The 27,339-nt window shown below is 30.0% G+C and overlaps 2 protein-coding genes, 1 long non-coding RNA gene and 1 pseudogene across 4 annotated transcripts; 2 read left to right on the top strand and 2 right to left on the bottom strand.

The window, feature by feature from the left end:
- Positions 1-465: 465 nt before the first annotated feature.
- On the bottom strand, positions 466-1,424 carry LOC140181520 (uncharacterized). Its single transcript, XR_011876209.1, has 3 exons — positions 1,337-1,424; positions 1,179-1,247; positions 466-589 (listed from the first exon to the last, which is right to left on the bottom strand). It is a non-coding gene; the product is annotated as an uncharacterized lncRNA (long non-coding RNA).
- Positions 1,425-1,810: 386 nt separating this feature from the next.
- On the top strand, positions 1,811-5,712 carry LOC112773042 (probable methyltransferase At1g29790; annotated as a pseudogene).
- On the top strand, positions 4,057-5,642 carry LOC112773043 (leucine-rich repeat receptor protein kinase HPCA1). The gene is made up of 4 exons (XM_072224896.1): positions 4,057-4,108; positions 4,191-4,426; positions 5,055-5,447; positions 5,613-5,642. The coding sequence occupies exons 1-4, from the start codon at positions 4,057-4,059 to the stop codon at positions 5,640-5,642; spliced, it is 711 nt and encodes a 236-aa protein (XP_072080997.1).
- A 6,247-nt stretch (positions 5,713-11,959) lies between the features above and the next one.
- Positions 11,960-21,581, bottom strand: LOC112773325 (probable leucine-rich repeat receptor-like serine/threonine-protein kinase At3g14840). Of its 2 annotated transcripts, XM_025818402.3 has the most exons (24): positions 21,268-21,581; positions 21,007-21,184; positions 20,206-20,277; positions 20,052-20,120; positions 19,208-19,279; positions 19,055-19,126; positions 17,854-17,925; positions 17,672-17,743; positions 17,488-17,559; positions 17,321-17,392; positions 17,117-17,188; positions 16,778-16,849; positions 16,109-16,171; positions 15,894-15,959; positions 15,770-15,805; positions 15,623-15,663; positions 14,989-15,365; positions 14,558-14,753; positions 14,301-14,462; positions 13,981-14,099; positions 13,659-13,869; positions 13,289-13,526; positions 13,021-13,171; positions 11,960-12,534 (listed from the first exon to the last, which is right to left on the bottom strand). In XM_025818402.3, the coding sequence occupies exons 1-24, from the start codon at positions 21,356-21,358 to the stop codon at positions 12,145-12,147; spliced, it is 3,036 nt and encodes a 1,011-aa protein (XP_025674187.1). In that variant the 5' UTR covers positions 21,359-21,581; the 3' UTR covers positions 11,960-12,144. The 2 variants fall into 2 exon arrangements, with proteins under 2 accessions (XP_025674187.1, XP_029150863.1); XM_029295030.2 differs by lacking the exon at positions 16,778-16,849.
- Positions 21,582-27,339: the final 5,758 nt, after the last annotated feature.

Genomic DNA, 27,339 nt, shown 5'->3' with positions numbered 1-27,339 from the left:
TAGAAAAGAAGTTGACGATCACAAAGCAAAAGGGAAAAATTTCTCACACTGTCTCAACACTTTTCCAGTTCTGAATAAAATTGGGTATTGATCCAGAGAATTGATTGTCACCTAGTCGACTGCATTACAAGATGGTTAGCAAGAAACAAAACTTAAAACTAGATACTAGATACTAGAATAACATATAGCCTAGGGAAACAAAATAGGCAGAAGAAAAAAATAAGGAAGCTCACATGTTCTTCAGTGTAGTGAGGTTAGCAAATGATGCAGGCAACTCTTCAGTAAAATTATTAGAAGTAAGAAGTCAAAAACCAATCAGTCAAAGAACAAACCATATATTTAAAACTTTAGAAGTAGAAACCAATCAGTAAAATAATAATAAAATGGTAACACATTGATTTTCTGAAATAATAATAGTAACAATTATAAAGGGCTTACAATGTTTCAATAAACTTTAATTTGCTCCCAACAATTTCCACTGGAACAGAAATGCTATGTTGGAAAACCAGAAACTTACAAACGTTTGAGAGTGGTTATATTTCCTAGTTCCTTTGGGATTGAACCTGTTACACGATTTCCATAAAGAGAACTGGCGAAAGGGAACATTAAAATTTAATATTAGAATCATGTTTCATAAGAAAAGCAAAAGACAATTAACAACTTCAAACTAAAACAACATGCACATGAAAATGATGAAATGAAGAAATTATTAGATTTACACCCTCTTAGTGTCCTACAAAATTGTACTAACTCATTTCTATATTTGACAAAGTTTAGATCATAAGCTAACTAATAGTAGACATTATCATGAAACATGAACCATGATTGAAATGTCAAGCACTGAATGAAATTAGTATAATCGAATCTGAGGGGCTAAGAGAGTGAAACATTTCACACTAAAAATAGCTATAATCATATGTTCTACACAGACCATGCTACGATGCATGGGATTGAACTTGGTAGATCATGCATCAAGGTAATCCAATGGTATAAATCTGCATCCTGCACCCTAACGCAAAATCACTCACACTATTCAATAGCTTAGTGCACAATGCACCAACTTCAACTTGGTGCATCTAAGACATTTTCATCTTCCTCATATAACGAAGAAAAATATGAGAGACCAAATTAAAGGAGAAAAAGAGAGAGAGAGAGAGAGAGAGAGAGAGAGAAATTACATGTTGACAAGATTCAAGGAACTCCATTGCTTTGGAATTGTGCCGTTAAGGTAGTTGAAGGTGAGATCACTATAACAACCAGTGAAAACTAAGTAAGTGAGAACCAAGATAGTGATAGAATTTGAAAGAGAAACAGAAAATGTGAGTGTGGAACTAACATTTCTTGTAGGTAAGGCAACCTTGCAAGCTGCGGCGGAAGAGTGCCAGAAGAATTTTGTGATTTTAGAACTCTGTATAGGCCATATATTTTTTCATCAATTGCCATACTCGCATGTCCCATCACACTTGTTAACATATTTATTTTTGAAAAGGATATTTTTTTATTGATTTTATACATTGAGAATGTAAAATAACAAACCATAATAGTAAACTTCAAGAAACGGACAATTTATTTTGCATAATTCTGTTTGATAATAATTATCATATGTATGTTACTTCACAAATATTTTGCTAAATAAACTAATAAACATGTGCCAAATATTATTGATGCATTTGGAAAGAAACCATTTTATAGTATATCTATTAAAATACAATTAAATCAATTTTCGTTAATGTACAATAATTTATTGGTCAGCAATAAATCATTAAATAAAATTTTAATCAGCCGTAGATAAGTCTTTGATCTATCGGAATTAGAGTACTGTGAAAAACCAATATATATTTGTGAAGCATCATTAGTTCCATGTTGATAATTTTATTTTTGTCTTTGCAATTCTTCCCCATCGTTTCTAAGCCTTTTGAGGGATGAAAGAAATGGGAATTGAAGCTGAAGAGCAAGCAGAGTATTCAAAAAAGCTTCAAGGTTATGATCATCAACATGGACATAGTCATAGTCACACCCTAAAACATAAGTTGAATCCCCTTGTGCTAGTAATAGTCACAAACCTTGTCAACATATACATTGTTACTGGCCCATTTAGCTCTTTGTATCATCATCCTCCTCATCATAATAATAACTTTAACTCAATCTTGCAAGAACTCAACGCCACAAAATCTCAACTTGCTGCTAGCCATTCACTTTTGTCTGAGCTTCACCGTAGGCTCGATTCAACTAACCTTCTTGTCCAAGCATTGTTCATTGATCTTACAACGCGCCAACAAGATAAGCAATATTCTAGAAACAATAATGGCGAAAGGTCTTCGAATGAAGAGCTTAATCTTGCACTTGCCTCTTACAAGCTCCCTTTCGAATACTCGCAATGGATAGGATCAGAGGAGATTCACTCTCCAATTGGTGCGGTGTGTTTGAGGTTCCAAGATGAGTTGAACCAATACATGTCATATGACATAGGAGGTGAATGCCTTGCAGATGAGGTGTTTGCACAAATGCTTGTGTCAAAAGGGTGTGAGCCACTCCCTAAAAGAAGGTGCCATCCCAAGTCTCCAAAAGATTTTGTTGAGCCAAATCAAGATTTGCAAGATAGCCTTTGGGAAATTCCACCAGATAGCAACATTGTTTGGGATCCTTATACTTGTAAGAGCCACAAGTGCCTCATTGAGAGGAAGAACAATAAAGGGTACTGTAAAGATTGCTTTGATCTGCAAGGAAGGGAAAAAGGTAGGTGGATCTTTGATGATGGTGGACTTGATGATAGACCAAGTTCTTGGGACGAAAAGATCCGACAGCACGATCCATATTGGACTTGACATTGATGGTGGAACAGGGACATTTGCTGCAAGGATGAAAGAAAGGAATGTGACAATCATCACAAGCACACTGGATTTGGACAGTCCATTCAGCCACTTCATTGCATCACATCAAGGGGATTGATTCCAATTCATCTCAGCATATCTCAGAGGCTTCCATTCTTTGAGAACACACTTGATATTGTTCATTCCATGGAATTCATAGGGAATTGGTTGCCAGAGACTATGCTTGAGTTTTTGCTATATGATGTGTATAGGGTGTTGAGGCCAGGGGGGATTTTCTGGCTTGAACATTTCTTCTGCTTTGGATCACAGGTTAATGGAACTTATTTGCCAATGTTTGATTTGGGTTCAACAGACTTAGATGGCACGCTGGTAGAAAGCTTGATCTTGATGGGATTCAGAAGAATGAATGGTACATTTCAGCATTGTTGGTAAAACCAGTGATTTGAGGTATGCATGAGAATATAATGCTTAAGATAAATTAGTGAACAAAGATTTGTGCGACAATTATCTTGTGAATTAGTGAAAATTTATGTTCATATCTTTTCTGTAGGCCAAAGACTCTTAATATACACAGTACCTTCTTTTTGGTAAACACAAAAAGTTTATGATTTTTGGCAATAGTCAAATTACTATAACTATAGTAAATATACAACTATTATATTGAAAATTTAAATTATATATTATCTATAAAAAAAATTAATTAGTAATCTTCTTGTGTAGTTAAACCTATTTTTTAATTATAGTTAATACTATTGTACACAGTTTGAAACACAGATCTTTAGGTCCAACAACTAGTACTTTTTTTTTTTTTTTTGAAAAGAGTAATTTTATACTAATTCAATGAGGAAATTAGCAAATTGCTATAGTATAAACATTCAATTATTATTCAGTGGCTTGTAAACAAAGTAAACCTTTATTAAAATTTGCATCCAAGCATGAAATTCTCGTGTTTAGCTGATTGAGATTTTCTTTATTCAATTTTTTTTCTCTTTTTTTTCCATAGGAAAAAATATTTAATTACAATGAAAAAGTTAAAAACTTAAAATATCTAAGGAAGATAATTCTATTACTGATAACTTAGTTAACTTGGCTAAGGAAGTTAATACCAGATTTTTATTATAAAGCAATATTAAAAAGTTATCATGAATATTTCAAATTTTATTCAATTGTGAATTTAAATTGTTATATATGAGTAGTTGGATTCTGCTTTGAAGAAGGGGAACAGATGCTGGTTTATGAGTTTGTTCCAAATGGAACCTTGAAGGATACTATCACAGGTTCTTTTACACATCAAGCTTGAACTTACTTCAGAAATTAGTTTTGTAATTTTATAGCATGCATATGATGTGATCTATGCAGGGAAATCAGGTATCAGATTTGGGTGGCATAGAAGGATAAAAGTAGCCCTTGGAGCTGCAAGGGGTTTCGCTTATCTTCACGAACACGCCGATCCTCCAATCATACACACGGACATCAAATCAAACAACATTTTGCTGGATGAGAAGCTTGATGCAAAAGTTGCTGAGTTTGGCCTATCCAAACCAATATTAGATTATGGGAAAGATCATGTCACCACTCAAGTTAAAGGAACAATGGTTAGTATTTGATGATTGATTTTTTTTTTTGAAAGACAAACAAGTTCAACACACTCGGTGGAGCATACAACAATAAAAAAACGAAGCAACTCCTATGTCATCTCCGATATAGCCATCAACAACATGAATTATTTTCACACCATTCTTTCGAACTACAAAACGATCTAGCAATGCATTCCACCACGACCGTTGTCTTATTCTGGAAAATGAATTCATTTTTACAAAGCCAGATATTCCATATAACTGAGAAGAACCCCACTAACCATGTGTTACGCTCGTCTTTTCTCACAGGCATCGTCCTCCAGCTCTCAAAATGTTCTCTTATGGACCCCGAGCAATCCACGCATACCAAACCTGCCAAGCAAACTCACAAATAACAAATAAGTGTTGGACAGATTCAACTTCCTTGTTGCACATCACACACATATTATCATTTTGAGCAATTATGCCGAAGTTACTCAAGCGATCCTTTGTATTAACTCGACCTACTAGCACAAATCAATTAAACAACTCAACTCTAGGGGTACCAATCGTTTCCAGATACCATTTGATGATTGATTGTATAGTGCTATAGTTTCTCAAACTTGTATCACAAGGTAATATAATTTTCATTCTAATTTTAATACAGGGATACTTGGATCCGGAATACTACATAAGTCAGCAGTTGACTGAGAAGAGTGATGTGTATAGGTTTGGAGTACTGATGCTAGAGCTGATAACCAGAAGAAAGCCGATAGAACGAGGGAAATACATTGTGAAAGTGGTCAGGAATTCAATTGACAAGACTAAGGACATGTATGGCCTGCATGAACTCATCGACCGAGCCATCAGAGATGGCTTGGCCCTGAATGGTTTCGACAAGTTTGTTGATCTTGCAATGATGTGCCTTGAAGAATCAGGAGCTGAGAGGCCTCCAATGAGTGATGTAGTGAAAGAGATTGAAATCATATTGCACTCAATTGGTTTGGACCCTGCTGCTGAATCTGAACCATCAACTTCATCAAGTTTTCAACATAATGAGGTAAGCTTAGAGAGTTTCCATCAACCTTATAGCAGTGGATCCTTGTATTCAAGCTCGGAATATATACAAAAAAAAAACAATGAGCATGAGCCTAGATAAGTCTTCTAAGATCCAGGGTAAGAGAAAAGTAGAAAAATCTTTGGATAATGAGTTTGTAAATGTTAGCTAAAAGGTGAAACATCATCAACATTTTAAGTCTCTTTTTCATTTTCTTCCTGTATATATATTTCTATAATTATGAATTATATTGGTGTTGTTAAGAACATACACAAGTACAAACTGTTATTATGCTAGGATTTTTTATTAAATAAATAAAATAAATATAATATATACAAATATGAGAATATTCATATGTTTATATATGTAAATATGATTGCTATTGATAATGAGTGGATAACTAAAAGATAGGTGGTGTTTGTAGTTCAGTTTGAATTAATTTAAAAGATTAGAAGCGTTTCAGGTGAGTCAGTGTCCTTTATTGGCAGACCAGTATACTATTGGCAGACTAGTATATTATTGAAATTTAATATAAAATAGTCTAAGAGCTTAGATTAAAGGATCGAGTATCGCTGTGAATTTAGAAGTAACTGGGTCCACAATGAGTTTGTGACCGGATTAGAAGGTATTGAGTGTGAATATTGTGGAGATGTCGTTAATGTCAATGATGCCTAAAGAAATGGTACATTTCCTTTAGCTGATTTGAAAGACATTGAGGCAATAAAAGAGCCAAGACGATGTTTTAGTTTCCTTATTTGTCTGGGCCTTTAAATTAAGTCTATTGAAATTTGTTGAATTTTTTTATAAATAAATAATTTAAATATTTTATTTATGAATATAAATAATTAATAATATATTTATTATTTTTTATTTTTTTATATATCTTGTTTACACGGTAAACAAATTAAAATTACTTATATTTCATTTACACTTAGATATATAAAAACTAAAAAAAAATACATAACGAGATATATGTATAATTAAAAAAATTACGATTAAAATAATATATATTGTATGATTTAGATTGATTTATAAAATAAAAAATGATACAATTTATTAATATTTAGATAAAATTAGATAAATTTACAAGTAAAATTTAATTTGATAAAAATATTTATATAAAAAAGTACAATTTAAATTAAACAAAATAAAATTTAAAAATAAATTGGTACCGTTGCGTAAGCTGATTTTGGAGTTCATCAATTATCGAACTCTTGACTTTTCGGATCTAAAGCTCTAATACCAGGTCATGATACCACTCATCCCAGAAGTTTACGCTAATGAAAAAAGGTAACACTAATAGTTATATCTCTAATACTCCATAAACTTCCATTGTACGTATCGTACAAATATTCCATTGGTTCCACATACTTTCCCTTTTAGAAAATATAAATTCAAGTAGTTTCTCGAGAGAAGTCAATAATGACTACTTTCCCACTCACAAATAGTTTTTATTCCATGTTATAACATATTTTTATATTTAAATAATTAATTTTTTTTAACAAAATTAAATAAGTGATTAATCTCTCCCACAAATCTACAAACCTATTATTTTTTCTAACATTTTCAATTTAAATTTAAAAATTAGTATTCATAAGAGTGCATAAAAAATTTTGATAAAAAATTTTAAATTTTTATATATACAAACCTTTTATTTTAGTTAAAAAAATTTAATTTTTTATGTACTCTTTTAAATGTTAATATTTTAAATTTGTATGTATTCTTTTAAAAGGAGTGTTAATTTTTTTATGTATTAATTTTTTATCTAACATTTCTAAATTTTTAAATTTTTGTATGTATTCTCTGGAGTATTAATTTTTAAATTTAAATTATTATATTTTAAATTTTATTTGTTACATGGTCATTTATCATATTGAGAATGTAAAAAAATAAAAGATTTATAAGTTTGTAAGAGTGATTAACTATTTAAGACCATCTAATTTTACAACAGATAGAAAATACTTAAAAATAGAGCAAAAAGAGTAGTTATTAATGACTTAAACTAAGTCAGTATCAATTTACAACTAATTTTTTAATTAAATTTATATTATATTTAAATTTTACTTGTAAATTTATTTAATTTGATTTAAATAATAATAAATTGTATCAATTTTTATTTTATAAATCGATCTAAATTATACTATAAATATTATTTTAATAATAATTTTTTTTATAATAATACATATATCTCACCATCGGAGTCGAGTGTTGTAAAATAACTAAGTAAATAAATAAGAAAGAGGTAACAAATACAAAATATAATTAGATAACTCTAGTAGTAATATTCACCACAATTTCTATCTCAATATAAAAGAGATGATTCATATATATATATATATATATATATATATATATATATATGTAGTAACGTATGAAAGAAAGAAAGAGGAAAAGTTTTGTATATAGACAATATAAATAGAGAGAAAGAATTGTTATTGATGTTATTGTCTGAGGTTTAAGCCTCTATTTATACATGAGTGAAGCTTTGAATTTTCAAACTTCATTAATGCTCAATTTAACTTGGGAGTTTCACTCTTTCATAGGAAAATCAATCGCCCATGTATTGAATGGTCATCCACATCATCATATTTATCACAACACTCTCCCTTGGATGATGGCGTTGGGGTTTTTACCAGTAAAGAGATTCATAGAAACAGTTGCGTTGTAGATATAGTCTCTAAACCGACAAAAATCCCTTCGCACAAACGTTTTGGTTGTCACAAGTAACAAACCCCTTTAGAAATTGTTAACCGAGTATTCAAACCTCGGGTCGTCTTCTCAAGGAACTGCGAGGAAGTATGTTCTTATTATTGGCTATAAAGGTTGTAATCGGGGTTTAGAAGATGAGAAGCAAGTAATTTAAATGACAAGTAAAGTAAATGGCAATTAAAATAAATAAATACTGTAAAGCAGACTTTTGGCAAGGTAAGAGAAATTAGAGGTCCAACTTAGTTATCTCTCTCAACTATAATGAAAGTTGAATCTAAATTCCACTTGATCAACCTTTACTAAAGCAAAGGAAAGTCAAGGGACTAATTAAATTGACCTTTGAATCCTGTTTATTTTCTAAGAAAGGGTTGGGATTACTTAAGTTCAGCTCAATTAGCAAGATAACGATTATCAGTTATGTTGAGTCTAATGACTGTTGAGTTACTGAATTCTTAACCAGGACCAAAAAGGGAAAGAGTAAAATTGCTGGAATAATAAAAATGTCATTAGATGGGAAGCAATGGTAATTTAAATCAAAGAGAACAATCATAAACTGAAAATACCTCAATTATCATTAATTCAAATAACAGTCTGTAACATGGAAGAATTCATAGATTCAATTATAAAGGTAAATAGCCAATTCAGATACTGAAATAAATAAAGTGAAAGGGAAGTTTAAAACAAAGAAATATAAAACCTGGATTGAGAGTCACTCTTAAAACAAGAAGAAATCCTAAATCCTAAGAGAGAGAGAGAGAGAAGATCTCCCTCTCAACTAAATCTAAATCATTGAAAATAAAATATGCGAGCTCTCTTGAATGGGTGCATTCCCACACTTTATAACCTCTGGTCTATGCAGTCTGTACTTGGATCTGGGCCAAAAAGGGTTTCAGAAATTGCTGGGGGCGTATTCTGTAATTTCTGATACGTGGCCTCTGTCATGTGTCCGCGTGGGTCACGCGGTCGCGTCATTCGGAGCTTTTCCTTGCCACGCGGTCGCGTCAGTCATGCGACCGCGTCATATGCGTTCTGCTTAAGGCGCGCGGTCGCATCAATCATGCGGCCGCGTCGCTGCTGATTCGTGCTTGGCACGCGATCGCGTCATCCATGCAATCGCGTGGATACCAGTTTCCTTAAAGCTCCGTTTTGCTTTCTCCTTCCATTTTAGTATGTTTCCTTTTCCATCCTTTTAGCCATTCTGCCTTAGAAAATCTGAAACTACTCAACACACTAATCACGGCATCGAATGGAAATAAATGTAATTAAATTAATTAATTTTAAAGCTTAGGAAACATGTTTTTCATTTACATCACATAATAAGGAAGAGAAAGTAAAACCATGCAATTAATGTGAATAAGTAGGTGAAGGATTGTATAAATCACTCAAATTAGGCACAAAAGAACTCATGAAATATGGGTTTATCAGATGACCATTTAGGATTATGCCTCATTAAAACCTTACTAAAGAAAACCCAATGGAAAAAACTTTAGTGAAGGAAAAAGAGTACAATATCCTTTGTGATGGGGACTGCCTCATTAAAAACCTTGTCAAGAAAAATCCAATGGGAAAAAACCTGACCAAGGAAAAAAGAGTACAGTCTCCCTCTCTTATCGACATCATTTAATATCTTAAAATCAACGCATCTCAATCTGATGTACCAATTTTTCAAAGGAGGGTTTTGGGAGTGACTTTGTAAATAAATCTGCCAGATTGTCACTTGAGCAGATTTGTTGGATATCAATTGTCTCTTGATTTTAAAGATCACGAGTGAAGAAGAATTTGGGAGAAATATACTTTGTTCTATCACCTTTGATGTATCCGCCTTTAAGTTGAGTAATGCATGCTGTATTATCTTCAAACAGGACAGTTAGAGCTATCTTATGATCAATCAGTCCACATGATGACAGAATATATTGGATCAAACTCGTGAGCTAAAAACATTCGCGACTAGCTTCATGAATCACTAGTATTTCGGCATGATTAGAGGATGTTGCAACAATCGTCTGTTTCGTGGACCTCCATGATATAGCTGTACCACCATATGTGAACAGGTATCCTGTTTGAGATCTCCCTTTGTGTGGATCAGACAAGTATCTGGCATCTGCATAGCCAACTAGTTGTGACTTGGATCCATAGGGATAAAACAATCCCATATCAACCGTTCCATGAAGATATCGAAAGATTTGCTTGATTCCACTCTAATGTCTTCTGATTGGAGAGGAACTATACCTTGCTAGTAAATTCACCGCGAATGATATGTCAGGTTGCGTATTATTAGCAAGATACATTAGCGCTCCAATGGCACTAATATATGGTACTTCAAGACCAAGGATATCTTCATTCTCTTCTTTAAGATGGAATTGATCCTTCTCCACATCCAAAGATCTTACGATCATTGGTATACTCAAGGGATGTGACTTATCCATATAAAATCTTTTCTGTGTATGTCACTTGATGAATAAAGATCTTATTTTTTTGTATACTCGATCTGCAGGTCGAGACAAAATTTAGTCTTTCCAAAATATTTCATCTCAAACTCTTCTTTTAGAGTTTTTATAATTGTTGGAATCTCTTCAGGAGTTCCAAGTTCCAATGATATTTAAATCATCAACGTATATAGCAATTATAATGAACCCAGATGCAGATTTCTTTATGAAAACGCATGGACAGATATCATCATTCTTGAATCCATTTTTGGCCAGATACTCAGTAAGACGATTATACCACATTCGTCCAGATTGCTTCAGACCATATAAAGATCTTTGCAATTTGACTGAGTATAACCTTTGCGAATATTCATTGGATGATTTAGATATCTTTAATCCTTCAGGAACTTTCATATAGATATCATGATCTAATGAGCTGTACAAATAAGTTGTTACTACATCCATTAAATGCATATGTAGTTTATGATATGTAGATAAACTGACCAAATAACGCAATGTTATCGCATCCACTACAGGGGAATACGTTTCTTCATAATCTATACCGGGCTTTTGTGAAAAACCCTGTGCCACAAGTCGGGCTTTGTAGTGCACAACTTCATTTTTCTCATTTCGTTTTCTCACAAATACCCACCGGTATCCAATAGGTTTTACATCTTTTGGTGTACGGACTACAAGTCCAAAGACTTCACGTTTTGCAAGTGAGTCTAACTCAGCCTTCATGGCTTCTTTCCATTTTGGTCAATCATTCCTTTGTCGACATTTTTCGACTGATCTTGACTCAAGATCCTTACTTTTATGCATGATATTTAATGCCACATTATATGCAAATATTTCATCGACAATTGTCTTATTTCGATCCCATTTCTCTCCTGTAAAGACATAATTTATCGAGATCTCGTCATTTTCACAATTTTCAGGTACCTGAACATCTTCTGGCGTTATATCAGAATTTTGGATAACTGCAGGTGTCTCTACTATGTCTTTTTCAACAGGAATAATATTTACCTCTTTTCTCTTTCGAAGATTTTTGTCTTTGGAACCGACAGACCTGTCACGCTTCTGGCGTGAATTTGCTTCAGTGGCTACTTGTCCTACTGGGATATCAATTCGAATTGGAGCATTTTCTGCTGGTATATAAGATTTAGTTATCCTCTTTGTATCGGAAAATGCATCAGGCAATTCATTTACTATTCTTTGCAAATGTATAATCTTTTGAACTTCTAGTTCACATTGCCTTGATCGAGGATCTAAATGCATCAACGATGATGCATTCCAGTTAAGTTCCTTTTCAGGAAGCTTATTCTCTTCCCCTAATGTTGAAAATTTTGATTCATCAAAATGACAATCTACAAACCGGGCTTTAAATACATCTCCAGTTTGTATTTACCTCTCTTGATCCTTGGAGTCTACAAAACCTTGTGCAAAGTTGTTGTCCTACTCAGTGTTATAAACTATAAAATACAACATCACATAGAGAAAATGCAAGATATTTCCACATTGGTTGGATTACAATATGAAATAATATACATGGAGATATCTGTTGATCATCTACCACTTTTTTCCCAATAAGAAGAATCCATGTTGATTGAATTGTCTTCTGAATTAGCTACAAATACAGCAGTTTCATTAGTTGATGTGCTCACATCTTCAGTGTCTGGAATCTTATCTTTCCCCTTCTGTTGGTAATACTCTCGGATCATCTCTAACTTTTTCTCGCCAAATACCTGCGTCGTGTCCGGCACCACTTCTTGTACAGCGGTTTTGCCTTTGAGCATGCTTACCACTGACGACATGGTTGGCCGGTTCAATGGAGAGGTATTTGTGCAGAGAAGAGCCACGTTGATGATGAGCATTGCTTCATCTTTTTTGTAGTGTGAACCCAACCTCTCATCAACTAGGTCCATTAGATCACCTTTCTCTTTCAAGAGAAGAGCCTGCGAAAACAAATTATAGATTGTAGTTAATTCCTGTCATCAATATGCAAACAAAATAAATTAAAACCAAAATTGATTGAATCTAAGGGACTAAGCTATCTCTATAAAATTGTTATGAAAATAAAGTAGGGAATCGGTATAGTTGAGCAAGAAGCAATTAGACACTGAAGATTATAGTAAAGTCAAGAAATTCTTGCATGCTTCTAATGCGTGTTCTAGAAACATTTACAACCACTCATTTTAATTCATAACAGTAAAAAGGTTGATCAAAATTAAACAATAAGCGGTTGTGACGTTTGAATTCTAGAGTAAGAATTAATGAGTTCTAGGAGCACGAACGAATTTCTCACAAAAGTCGCAATACCTGAAAAATTGAATGAAAGTTTTAAAGAAACTTCAATATAACAATCATAATCTTCATATATATTCGAAAAGGACAATCAATCAGATTGAAATAAATGCAGCAGATACAAGAGGATAAGTTACCCAGTCAAAAAGAGAGAAGCATTCTTCCCTTTGCCAGCCCATGTTGTTGCTTTTGCCACTAACTATTTCCAAGGCAACAATTCCGAAACTATACACATCTGCTTTGTCTGTCAAATAACCACGCATTGCATATTCGGGTGCCATATATCCACTACAACATAGAACATTCATACATTCAGTAACAATGTAGATACATTTTTCAAAATTCATAAGTCACAAAGATCTCAAAGAAGTTTCTTAAAATGCTTTAAGAAAAGAAAGAACTCACTAAGTGCCAGCCACTCTAGTGCTTATGTGTGTTTGACCCTCTTCATCAAGCTTGGCTAAACCGAAATCCGATATCTTTGGGTTTAGATCTTTATCCAGCAACACATTAGTAGCCTTGATGTCCCTATGAACTATTTTTAATCTTGACTCTCCATGGAGGTAAGCCAAGCCTTTAGCAACGCCTATACAAATCTTGCGCCTTGTTGACCAGTCCAATTTCAGTTGAGTTTTCTCTTTGCCTTCATTGCAATAGTAACAGAAAAATTAGATAACATAGCCAAATGATCATGCATATATATTTTGTATACAACATTTTAGATTATTAATGAAAGAGATACCAAACTCAAATATACAGAGAAAAGAAACATTACCCCACAAAGCACTGGCAAGGCTATTGTTTTCCATATATTCATATATCAACAACATTTGATCTCCTTCCATACAACAGCCATAGAGCTTAACTAGACATGGGTGTTGCAAAGCAGAAATCATGCCAATCTCATTTGTGAACTCGCGATTCCCCTGCTTCGATCTAGAAGAAAGCTGTTTAACTGCTATTGCTGTGCCATCTGGAAGAATACCCTGCATTTTCAGATGGTTGTAACTATTTTTTTTAGTGCACTAGAAACTAGAAAAGAAAAATGATACTGTTTCAAATTCTAATAAAATAATTTAACCGATTGTCCACAATACCTTATATACTGGACCAAACCCTCCTTCTCCAATCTTACAAGCAATATCAAAGTTGTTTGTTGCTGCTTTGATTTGCCTTAAGGTAAATATGCCGGTTTTTAAATCCAAACCCTGTAGGTCTGTTAGTTGAAGCCAAACAAGAGGAGAATGAAAAATGAATTAAGATATCTGTTTTCGGAAATTTACATATTACATATTATAAGAACATTGGCATAAATGAAAAAGATAATCCATGTTTGTATTTAAGAGTTGACAAGATAATTAATCAGCATTTATGCAAGCAAATTCATATCAAGCTGTAGTAGCATCTTAGTTCTTACCTCTATGTAATGAACTGTTTTGTCCTAAACATCCTCTCCACCAAGCTATACCAAATACCATAATAATGACAAGTGCTCCAGCGAATACAATTCCAAGGATAGCCCCCACAGGTATACCACTTCCTTTATTGTTACTTTCTTTTTCCAATGGTGGTGTAAAGTCTGTGAGATTATGATAAAATACATAAGATTGAATGATGAAAGTCAAGGCAGACAAAAATAAAAGAGGAAAGAAACTAAAGAAAAGTAGAAGTAACCTGGATTGACAGATATGGCTGATATAAGAGGACCATATACTGATCCAAATGGAATAGCAGTTGTCCCTTTCCCGGCCCATTGTAAGCGGATCTCCAAGGTGCCACTAGTCACATTAGCTGTAAAATTTTTTATGATTGCCTTACCGACTCCTCCTGCTTCTTTTGCAATATCAAAATCCTTTAGCACCAACTTCCTCTGCAATACTTCAATCCAAATACACATAGTTCATGTTGTGTACAACTCTATATTTTTTAGTCTAGAAATTGATTTCGAATGATGGTGAGTGAATCTAACAAATCAAATCAAAGAACTGAGACAACTGACTACTTTGTACCATTCTATTAAAGATTAGATTTAGTTAAAAAAGTGTATACCAGAAGGTATTGCTCATACATGTCATTGAAAAAGTTGAAATGATGACACCACGAACCTGAATATATATGTCAAATACACGCCTTCCGAGGCTACTATATGTTTGATCATCGGTAAACATTATCTCAGCAAAATGGAGATTTACTGTGTAGCTTCCATTTCCCATGCAATACCCATAATATGTCAGAGAAAGTGCCGAAACACGTGCATTCATGTACAGCTCGGCATTGTTCATAGCAAGCTTAGACGTGTTAGACCATGTATAATAGTCCACAACCCCACTATCAAAGAAGTGACCAGTGTTGCTAACTGCCCAGTTTGATCCACTACGAAGAGATTTTGCTTGTCCAGCTTCTTGTGAATCTTCATCATATGTAATGTTTCCATTATAAGTTATGATCTTCCCACCACAATTTATATGGAGAGAGTATGAAGCTGGAAATGAAATATGCAAAAAGTCAATAAAAGGAAGCAAGCACAATAAACAGGTTCTAGAGAATATTGTGGCAGTAAAAAATATCCATTTACAATTTAACATGTTAAGAAACAATTACTTTTTCACTTAGCACTTTCTAATCATTTGAGTAACTATAAATACATCCCAACTATCAATCATATTATTACATGTGAGAAGACTTCTACAACTCTATATTGTAAACAATGAGGTGAGGGTCGATAACAAATCAACTTACGTTTAGGACAGCTGGTGATCCCCAAACATGGATAAGTTCCCCTATGAAAATATAGATTGGCATAAAAAGTGAGCATAATAGCATCAGTTCAAGCTATATGCATATGAGTATCAAAAAAATAATTTAGCATGAGTAGTATAAACTTACGAGTTATTTCCCTTCAAAGCTGATGCAAATAGGTTTCTGAGGCACATTAAGAAATGGTCAAGTCTCGGATAAATTCCTAGAATTGACAAACACATGAAAGGTATTAAGATGAAATGGTTCTTACACAGTTCCTTGTTGACATGTCAACTGATCTGGCTTTTCGATGCTGAAGTTGTTATATGAAAGATCCCTGCATATATATGAACTAATTAGAATCAAAGATGGACTAAAACCACTGCACGGAGCACTTGGTAGCACAGAAGAATCCTAAGAATAATGTACTAAGCGAAACATTTACTTTAATGCAAGAAATCATAAAAGTAATGCAGAATTGCTCACGTGTAGTCCGGGTTAGCAATCCAATTCGGCAGTGGTCCAGTGAAAAAGTTTCCAGTTAAGTACCTAGGTAAAAACATTATCAAGAAGTCAATTTGTACAAATTGATGAATAACCACAAGGTTGAAACTAGTAAATAAAATCCTATTTCCTCAATAATTTGGATCTTCCCCTAGGATCCTTTAATTAATTTATCTAGGTTCGCACTATCGATACTTATTTTGGAGTATGTGCATTGTGCTTTTACACAAGTCAATGCATATATGTATAAAATGCTTGCTATCTTGTTGCAAACAAGTTAACATTGTTTTGATCTACTTCAACTAGGTTGAGCAGGAATCTCTATGAATCCAATCAGCTTTAGGTTTTGTTTGAGTGCCAGTTCAGTGTTAAAGCTAGAATTTTGATACTTGGATTATACAAGTAATGAAAATAAAATGGTATTTATTGACTGATGCAAATTTTTGGCAACCACTGTAAATATCAATTTTATATATTCATTTGATTATTACAATTGTTGATGGTTTTTACAGTAATAATTGTAGGTGAACTATAAAACTCTAATGAATCTTAGCTGCTAGAGGAAATTGAATAACACAAGAAAACTAGAAAATTTCTGGTGTCCTCATTTTCAGTGTAAGAAAAGATAACAAACTAATACAGATTTCTTACAGCATATTCATGTCTGTTAGGACACCAAGGGAGTTTGGGATACTTCCACTTAATTTGTTAAAACTGAGGTCTCTGAAAATGAAATGATGTCCAGAACAAGTATTATTTAAGAGAGTAAAGAAATAAAAAAGTCAACATGAAAATGTTTAATTCCTACAATGTAATCAAAAGACTGATGAGAGGAAACGTATCGATGCACTCTATCCAATAAACAAGCACAATATGCAAAAAAAATAAATGTCTCTAATTTCTGAAAAAAGTACATTCAGTGCATCAAACTTCTGAGTTAGAAGCATATTGCCAACAAAAAGTAATTGAAAAGAATAAAGCATCACTTACAATGATCTTAAAGTAGTTACATTTCCAAGATAGTCAGGAACCGATCCTATAAGATTGCAACTTCTCAGTACTCTGGAAACAATTCAACAATTGAGGATCAAAAAGGCATTGCTATCAACTTTTTCCCATTGCTAAGAGCATTTCTTAGTGAGGCATTATTAACTCACAAAATAAAAAGAAAAAAGATGCAAGCATTAAACTCACAGTGTTCCCAAATTTGTCAAGTTACTGAGTGGTGGAAAATAAGAATCTGGTCCTTTCAAGTCGCTGATTCTCCTGCAAAGCATGTTTTAAGCATGTTGAAAACACAACACCTAAGCAGTTCTGAATTTTCAAGCATTGGTGGCTACAATTCAAAACACCAAGCTTACAAGTCAGTAAGGTTTTTCAGAAGTGAAATTCCGGAAGGAATTGGTCCACTCATACCACTCCCATGGATCACCCTAACATAATTATAAGAACCATTCCTTTGGTAAACCAATTGATAATGTGTAATTAGAAAAAAAAGTAACAACGTAAGGTTCAAATTTCACAGGAGAAATCAAAGATTCACACAGCCTCTGAAGACTTGTCCAGCTCTGAATAAAATTGGGTATTGCTCCGGAAAATTGATTATCGCCGAGTCGACTGAAGAATAAGAGAGTGATCAACAAAGATACATTACTAATGAAATTAAACTACAGTATAAGCCTATAAGGGGATGTAAAAGGAATGAATAGAGAGATATAGACACTTACACGTGATTCAATTTACTGAGCCTAGCAAATGTTGCGGGTAAATTCCCAGTAAAAAAGTTGGAGGTAACATGCCTATAAAAATAAAATAAAACAAAAACAAATTAGAATACAAGGCGCTCTTATAACAGGGTGCCATATATTGAGCAAAGTCTAGAATGGATAAATGTCAACACTTATGGATTTTATAAAATAAGATTTAAATCGTAAAATCGTCGGACCTATTAAAAATTTTGTAAAATAATTGACTCATTTAAAATTGTAATATAGAAAAGATTTTAAGAATTAAATCGAGATTCTAACTACTATGCCTATAACAATTAATGAACTTGGCAATCAATTTTGCATCAATGATTATCCAAACTTTGGTAAAGTACCAAAATGAAAAGCATGCCATGTAAATTTTGAAATACACATAATTACGATTTTTGAATCATGCATTGATGGATAAGTTTTTTATTGTTTGGTCAAAGCTAGCATATCTACTGCTGACCATAATGACTAATGCCCTTGCCATGAGAAATCTCCAAAAAGAAATGATGGCTATGAAATGTATCCCATTTTCATGAGTAGGAATTGTAACCCCAGATGGTTAAGGGATGAGGTGAACTTCCACCAAAGCATCTGTTAAGGGTTTCCTTACTAACTCCAGAATATCAAGAGGTACAGTAGCAGATAATTAGCAATTAGAGTAATAGGAGGTGAGAGATAGTAGATAGGATAGAGAAAGGTTGAGGTATCAAGATGATACTCTCAAGGAAATATTATTTAGAAAAGAAGGAAGAAAGAACAAGTAATGACAGAAGATTCACTTGGCATTCGAGAGGCCAAACTCTCCACTAAATAACCACTCCACTTATTCCCTACCTAAAAGCTTTTCAGCTTCCTTATTTATAATATCCATATCCTAACTACTTCCCTAAACATGTGGAGTAACAATATTTTGAAATTTCAATCAGTCACGTGTTTTCCCCTCCTTCTATAAGTAAATTTAAAAGGAGTTAAATTCTGATTTGATCTCTCCTGGTTTGTTACAGCATCCAATGCGGTTATGTAGTTTCATCACATTAATCCATTCAATAACCATTGTTTCATGATCTGAAAACTGAAAACCTGCCTATTTTATTCAGGCTATCATTTCTCAACAACAAAAATTACTAAACCTCAGCAATTATAAGACGACTAGTGTTTACAAAGGGCTTACAATCTTTCAAGCTGCAAAAGATTCCCAAGCTCAGGAGGAAGCTCACCAGAGAGTTGATTGAACTCCAAGGACCTATACAATTTTCAAATTAATTCAGCAATTTTCATGAAACTTCTATTGGAGAAACTCTAGTATGAACAATAAATAACTTACAAACTTTTCAGGGTAGTTATGTTTCCTAACTCCTTTGGAATTGAGCCCGATATTCGATTTCCATAAAGGGAACTGCCACAATTTAAGAAATATGTGATGATTGCAGTTTTTATAAGTCCAGAATTCAGCAATGCATTGACATTATGTTTAACATTTGCGTTACAGAAATCTATACTTATTCAAACTTAAACTATCATGCCTTAATTTCTGTATATGGTATACAAAATCCATTTTTCAAAGTAGGATTGAAGATTGCACTTGAAAGATTAAATCTCAAGGAAGATACTCCTTCATTGTTTGTCAAAATTTGGTATGCCCACATATTAATACATTTTAGAATAATATCCCAAATCAATTCCTAAGAAATTTTTAGTCGTACACTTTAGTTTTAAACAAATTTTAATCATCAAATTAGTCTCCAAACTTTTATTCATTAGAAAAATCAGTCCCAAAATAAAAGGTTAGGAACTAATTTGATGATTAAAATTTGTTGAGGATTAAAGTGCCCAACTAAAAATTCTTCGGGACTTATTCGGGCTATTACTCTATATCTTAATACTTGTATATAAATATATTGATTAACGAATGTACAAGAGTGAGAGAGAGAAAACAAAAAAGAACTGAAAGGGTAGAAAACATGACAGATTTTTGGGAATCATAAGCTTTTGGTATTATTAGAATTCCACTTCAAAGGTACATCAATCACTTTGGAATGCAATATTACCAGTGATATGATTAAACTACACATATTGACCAGATAATTGAATCCAGCATTACTAGTGATTCATTACATTCCCTATAATCATATGTTTTCCTTAAAAGAAGAGAGAAAGGGAGAGTTTACAGGTTGACAAGATTCAAGGAACTCCATTGTTTTGGGATTGTGCCGTTAAGGTAGTTGAGAGTGAGATCACTGTAACAGAGAGAAAACCAAGTAAGTGAGAGCGAAGATAGTGGTGAAAGAAAAAGAAAAAGAAAATGTGAGTGTGGTTACTTACATTTCTTGCAGGTAAGGCAACTTTGCAAACCCCGGAGGAATAGTGCCAGATAGATTTTGTGATTTAAGAACTCTGTGTAGGATAAATCTCATTCATCAACACAATAATTGTCACACTCAGACCATATTTGCTAACGTATTCCTTAAAACCAAAACATATAAAACAAAAAATTGACTCCTTTTTTTTCTCATTCTTATTAATATTTTCGTAATACTTCTTATACGCTGAGAGCCTAAAATAATTAATCACTCACACTACCAAAATTCAAGAAAATTGACAATTTATTATACACAATTTTTGGATAGTTATCATCATGTTGGTGGTTACTTCCTATGAGTATTAGCATTTTTCTTTAGGGCTGCATAAGAATGTTTAAGATTTAGGACTTTACTCAGTCGTAGAATTTAATGTTATTTATTAAATTTAATTTGTGTAAAACAGTTTTAAAAGTGAATCAAATTACGGCAAGTTAACAAAAAGTAGTAATTGACAATGTGAATGGTCATCTAGAAATATAGATAAATTGGGTGATTATATAAAATTTTAAAGCATCAAAATTAAACTCTTGTTTATTTTAATCTCTTAGAAAAATTTAACTTTTATAAAAGTATTGTAATTTAATTTTGAAAATTTTCAAAAATTTAATTTCAACACACAAAATATGAAAGCTTTTGAGCTAGTTATAGAAATCACTTATATTTAGTTCATAGTTCACCCCATGCTTAAAGCGTGAAAATTAAACTCAAAATATATCATCTAAGTAATCATAGAATATGAAATTAGTAAAAGTATGACACTCACATGCTAACAACATGGCAGAGATTGTTATTAGAGAAAGAACAATCACAAGTGACAGCATTTAGTGTCGAGTAAGATTTGGAAGCAGGGGAAGACCAGTTTCGTTCTCCACTACATGGATCTACGCTGAAGTCCCAATCTTTCTTCCCAAGTGTGTTTCCTATCTCCTTCAGAACTTGTACTGATTCACAATTTCAATTTTTCATCACAAATCACACTCATCATGATTAACTTATTATGAAAGAACAAATATGTAAATGTTACCTTCCTGTTGTTGTAGAGTGGCTGCAGAAACAAATGAGGATGTAATGAGAAAGGAGAGAAAGAAGAAGAAGAAGAGAGTCACGAGTTTCATGGTGTGGGGAAATTTTGTTGATGATACTTGAAAATGGAGATTAAATTAATAAAATAATTAAATTAAGAAGAATGCAAAGAGGGTCAGGGTTCAACAATTGCAGAAGGTAGCACATTGGAATACCAAGACATGCTGATGTTAGTTATTGAAGAAGCCGACATTATTTAATTAATTGTGTATCCTGGGTTACGGAAGGCAGACAGACAGACATATGGCTGTATATAATTGTGGCGGCTCAACTGGCATGTTCAATCGTTTTTTTATTATTTTTAAAAAGATTAATTTTTATATTTTTATTTTTAAAATTATAAATTTAATAAAATAATTTAAAAATAAATATAAAAGTTTTATAAGTTATTTAATTTTTAAAATATATAAAATTTATAAAATTCATTAAGTTATATAAAACTTATAAGTTATAATAAAATCAAAATAAAAATTTATAAATTTTATTTATATATTAATTATTTATAAATGTTATTAAACTTTTTTTAATAATATTTAATTTGAAATAGAGATAAAAATTTATATTTAAAATTTTTTTTGTGCATAATTTTAATTGATAAAAATATTTTATTTTTAATTTTATATTTAATTTTTTAAATTATTTTTAATTTGATTATTTTTTAAATTAATAATTTATAGTTATATTATATCCTCCTTCTATATTATGCATTATTTTTATATAATATATATATATATATTGTCACCGTTTTAATCATCATAATTAATTATCATCAAATATAATTATCATAACTTTTAACTTTGTCTATCAGATCGATAATTATTTATTTTGATAACTTTTATGAATTGTTAAAATTTTGTTAAAAGATATTTTTTTATATCTTCTGAATAGATGTATAAAAATTATAGTCTTTTCGTAATTTACGTGTTAAGTCATTTTATTATTCAATTATGAAGAAATTTGAGACATAAAATATAATCAAAATTCAATATCAATAATCTTAAAAAAATCAAAACATATTATTTTTAACTAATATAATAAAAAATAGTACATCATTATAAATTTTTTTACTAATAATAATTATAAATTTAAGTTATAGCTTAATATAGTATTTTAGGATAGATGACTCTCATTATTTTTTATATTTGACTGCTACTATATAAGTTTTATATTTGCTTTATTTTGTACATTAATTAAATTATACTTTATTATTTTTTTTTTTGCATGTTTTGAAATAATATACCGTAAAAATGACATTAGTTTCATAATTTAATGTGAATCTTATTATTCTAAAGTAAAACATTACATAAAGAGAGATAAAAAAATTTTGAATTCATAGTTTTGGTCTACTTTTTAATCCTCACTTAATATTAAATAAAATTTAGATCAAAATATTTTTAATTTCTTCTATAATAAATATTGTTAAATTATCTAATACATCAAAAGTCACATCTTTTTATTTATATTAAAAGTTAAAAATTAAATTAAATGATATTAATTTTTTTAACAAAATTAAAATAAAGCATAAAAATAAACATAAAGACCATAAAAGGGCAGAGGAGCTCCACAAAAGGGTAATATTAAGTTTTATGTTGTTATGTATGAGAATATTACCATTTATTATATTATATATTAACTTTGCACCACTGACCAAAAAATAAAATTCTATAATTTTTTGTTGCGTATTTTACTTTTTTTTTTTTGCTGTCTAAATTAGTCTCTAAGTTATCACCCTATTTTTATTATGAATTTAATTTTGATGTAATGATAGGGTAAAATATTTTACACTGTTATAATCACATCCGTTCTTTTGGATAACTATTTATGCAGTCAATGTGAAAGGTTGTTATTTTTGTTGATGCAGCGTTACGTGATTGAATACATACGTAAAACTATTTACATTAACAATGCATCAAAATGCTAATGGGTAATAGCTCAAATGGCATAGACTCCCCATACTCAATTAAGAGGTTGCGGGTTCGAGTCTCTTATCTTTCTAAATTTTTAGCCAATAAATAATAGTTCAAATGGCATAGTCTCTCCATACTCAATTAAGAGGTTGCGGATTCGAGTCTCCTATCTTTGGTAAAAAAAAAAAAAACAATGCATCAAAATTAAATCCTTCTATTGTTTATGCAATATTTTTTCTCGTAGTTATCCATTAATAAATGTTAAATTAACAATTATGTTTATTTTATTTTAATATATTTATTTCAGTTACACTCAATAAATTGTCTAAATTTAAATATATTCTCTTAAATCACTTTTTGATCATATGGTTAGAATCGTTTAAACAGAAAATTTTTTAGATTTTAAAATTTTTAAAATAAAAAAATATAATAAAATAAATTAGAAAATCTAATAAAATAACATGATTTAAAAATAAAAGATATATAAGAAAAACAATAAATTAAAACTTACATGCCCATCAAATAGAAGAAAAAAGAAAAAAAAATTATGAAAGTTGCATTCAAACAGTAAAAAATATAGAACACGGAATATAGATATTTATTGGGTTGTTAGTTTATTTGAAAAAATCAACTAACAAATATTTTTATATTGTCACATCTTTAATGTTATATATCGATCTAATAATTAATAAAAAATAATATTATTTAATGTAAAATAGATTAAAAAGGAAAAAACATTAACAAAAGTAGTGTTTAATTTTGATGCACTAAATGGTATAAAATATTTTATACAATCGTGCAATTATATCCGTTATTTTAAATGATTATTCACGCAATCAATGTATATAAAAAGAAGGCATTATATCATTAGATGCATGGAACTTTTTTATTCTATCATTAATAGATACATACTTTCTAACGTCCTTTATATGCCAATTAAATAACCAATGCCATATATCAAATAAATAATATTTTAGAAGACAAAATTCATAAATTTTTTATAATATAATTTATTTATTTTAGTTTAATTTAAAAATAAACAGTCATATATGTTCTCAAATTTTAAATACAATACTCTATATAATTAATAATTTATAAAATAAAAAATAAATATTATCCCATGCAAAACAATTTTAAAAAATGAGTTAACAAAATATTTATAAACTTTTTCAATTCATCATTTATAGATACAAATATATAAAAAAAATTAAATAAATGACACATCGGATAAAAAGATATAATAATTTTTTTAAAATTAAATTCGTGAGAAAGAGAAAAATAGAGAACTATCTATATACATGAAAGATTGAAGACAAATTTAAAAGATAGATGAATGACTAAAAGTATAGATTGGTTAAAAAACTGAAGGGAAATAAAAATATAGGTAGAAATGATGCGTGAAATTAGTAAGTGCAACACAGCTGAATAAAATTTGTAATTGGAGTGGATGGAAGTAAAGGGGAAATAGAAAAGTGCATTGAGCAATGAGAGAAGAAGCAGTAAGAATTAAAGAAATTATAAAAAAAATGAAAAAGATAAATTTTTTATGATTAAAAAAATTAATAGAATAATTAGAGTGAAACTTTACTATTATTTTAAAATATAATATTCACATAAAAAAATATTCATAACAACATTATACAAATTAAGATTAATGTAAAACTAAACAAATATAATTTAAATGAATATTTCAAAACATAAAATCTGTAAAAAAAATACTTATCACTGATTAAACACTTTCTTGTTTCTTAATTATTTTTTTCTTTTTTTTTAAATATAATCCTGAAAATTAACATTTGACATACTCATCATCAAATTTAAAAAATCACAAAAATTCATGCAAATAATTGTTTTATATAGAAAAACGTATCCATAATGGAGAAGAGAAGTAAGGAGGATTGGAAAAAAGGTGAAAAAAATTGAAAAGATAGATTATTGGAGTAAAAAATCGAAGAATCGGTTATGGGTGAATTTTTTGAACTCTATGGTTGAAATATGTAATTGCAAAAATAGTTTTAAAGTATATTAATAGGATTAAAATAAAAAAGAGAAAATTTAACACAAAATTCTATGTATTGACATTATATTATTATTATTATTATTATCATTTTATTATTATCATTATCATCTATAATAATATATAAAAGAGATATAGGGAGTTTGGAGTTTAATTTTTAATAATACATTTTAACCCTATCAATAAAGAGTAATTGATATAATTACATTTTAAAAAAGATTAAAAATATAATTATTAGTTAACTTTCTTCGTTCATATTGCAATTATTTTTTCATTCGGTGGAGAGACTTACATGCAGTTGTCTTCAACTGAAGTTAATACCTAAAAATCGTTAGATAATTTAACATGTTTGATTAAATTAGAATCTAACCATTTTTAACAATCAACTTCATATAAAAATAATTGTACGTAAATTTCTATCTTATTATATTCTTTTTTTATTTTTATGTATCTTTCTCCTACTTATTAAATCAATTATATATTAAAATATTTTTATTTATGTTTTTTTCCAAAAACTTATGATTGAGCATGCCAAAAGAATTACAAGTTATCATTAAAAACTCTATTTTTATAAAAAAATATGAGAAAAATAGTTATAAATTTTTAATAATTTGTGGGTGATGCTAGATAATATGAAAGAAGTTTATTTATATTGGATAAAGTTACAGACAAAAAAAAAGAAGAGAAGATCGAATATATATTTTTTATAATCATATAATTTATATGGATAATAAAAAATAAAGTGATTTATAGAGAAAAAAATATATTTTAATGAATTTTTGAATAAAAATAAATTCTTTTATTATTTATGAAATTTAAAAAAGGTGAGGATAAAAAAAGAAAAAATTAATAACTGTTTAATATTATTACATATTTTCTGTAAATACTGTATTTTGACTTTTAATTTCATCTCATTTTTAATAACAAATACAAATAGAAAATTTATTATATATATATATATATTTTTTTTTTTTTTTCAAAAAATTTATATTGTGAAAAGAAAATTAAATTTTTTATTTATAATATTATTTTATTGATATAGCTTGTATCATCTAACCACATAGTTATTTAAAATTTTGGTGTACGTAAAGATCCTTCATTAGTTATTTGATACACAAGAAGGGATATATTTAATTTCCAAGCAAATTCTTGTAAACAGCTTTTGTGCGTCAAAGTTTATGAAAATGGACAATGAAAGTTTGTATTTTGAATATATTTTTGTGAAAGTTTGTATTAAAATGAAAGTTTGTATGCATGAATTTTTTATTTGTATTTATTATTTAAAAAAGACCAAACTAACAGTTAAAACACAGTACTCATAACAATACGAAGTGGTTATTAAATTAAGACTAATTTTGTTTATCTTTATATTTTTTTAAAATTTTAAAAATAATAAAATAATTTATTTTTAGGTAAATATTTACTATTATATATCCTTTTTTTCTAAAAATCACTTCATTTTTTATTATTTATATAAATTATAAAATTACAAAAAATATGTACTCTATCTTTTTGTCTCAGTTATTGTGACTTAATTTAGTATAAAAAAATATTTTTTATACTACCTAGTATAAAAAATTTATAACCACTTCTCTCATAATTTCCATGAAAATGGAGTTTTTGATAATAATTTGCAATTCTTTTGGCATGCTCAATAATCATAAGTCGATTCACTTGCAATTTTGTTGGAGACAAAAAAAAATAAATAGAAGTGTTTCAATATATAATTGATTTATGAATTTAATTTTCATGCACTATTAATGTAAAGTAATTTTACACGTGTATCCAATTACGTAATGTCATATCAATAAAAATAACTACTTTTTATATTGACCGCGTGAATGATCATAAAAAATAGATGTAATTGTATAAATGTGTAAAATATTTTAAACTGAACAAAAATTATGCGTAAAATAAAAATGTAACCGCACTATAAATAAAGAAAAGTTAGCTTATAATAATTATATTTTTTACCTTTTTTAAATACTTCATTTAATTACTCTTTATTGATAGGGTTAAAATAAAAAATAGAAATTGGACATCAAACTCCTATATATATATATATATAAGTTAATCTTTTATTTATTGA

This window comes from Arachis hypogaea, chromosome 18, assembly GCF_003086295.3.
Source record: "Arachis hypogaea cultivar Tifrunner chromosome 18, arahy.Tifrunner.gnm2.J5K5, whole genome shotgun sequence".
Taxonomy (NCBI): domain Eukaryota; kingdom Viridiplantae; phylum Streptophyta; class Magnoliopsida; order Fabales; family Fabaceae; genus Arachis; species Arachis hypogaea.
This window is presented reverse-complemented; position numbering and strand designations above follow the sequence as displayed.

Coding starts and splice junctions, on each gene's coding strand:
- LOC112773325 (XM_025818402.3), bottom strand. CDS start 21,358: ATGAAACTCGTGACTCTCTTCTTCTTCTTCTTTCTCTCCTTTCTCATT. Junction 19,127..19,207: donor ATAACTACCCTGAAAAGTTT/GTAAGTTATTTA, acceptor AAAATTGTATAG/GTCCTTGGAGTTCAATCAAC. Junction 15,806..15,893: donor ACATGTCAACAAGGAACTGT/GTAAGAACCATT, acceptor AATGTGCCTCAG/AAACCTATTTGCATCAGCTT.
- LOC112773043 (XM_072224896.1), top strand. CDS start 4,057: ATGCTGGTTTATGAGTTTGTTCCAAATGGAACCTTGAAGGATACTATC. Junction 4,109..4,190: donor CTTGAAGGATACTATCACAG/GTTCTTTTACAC, acceptor TGATCTATGCAG/GGAAATCAGGTATCAGATTT. Junction 5,448..5,612: donor CAAGTTTTCAACATAATGAG/GTAAGCTTAGAG, acceptor TGTAAATGTTAG/CTAAAAGGTGAAACATCATC.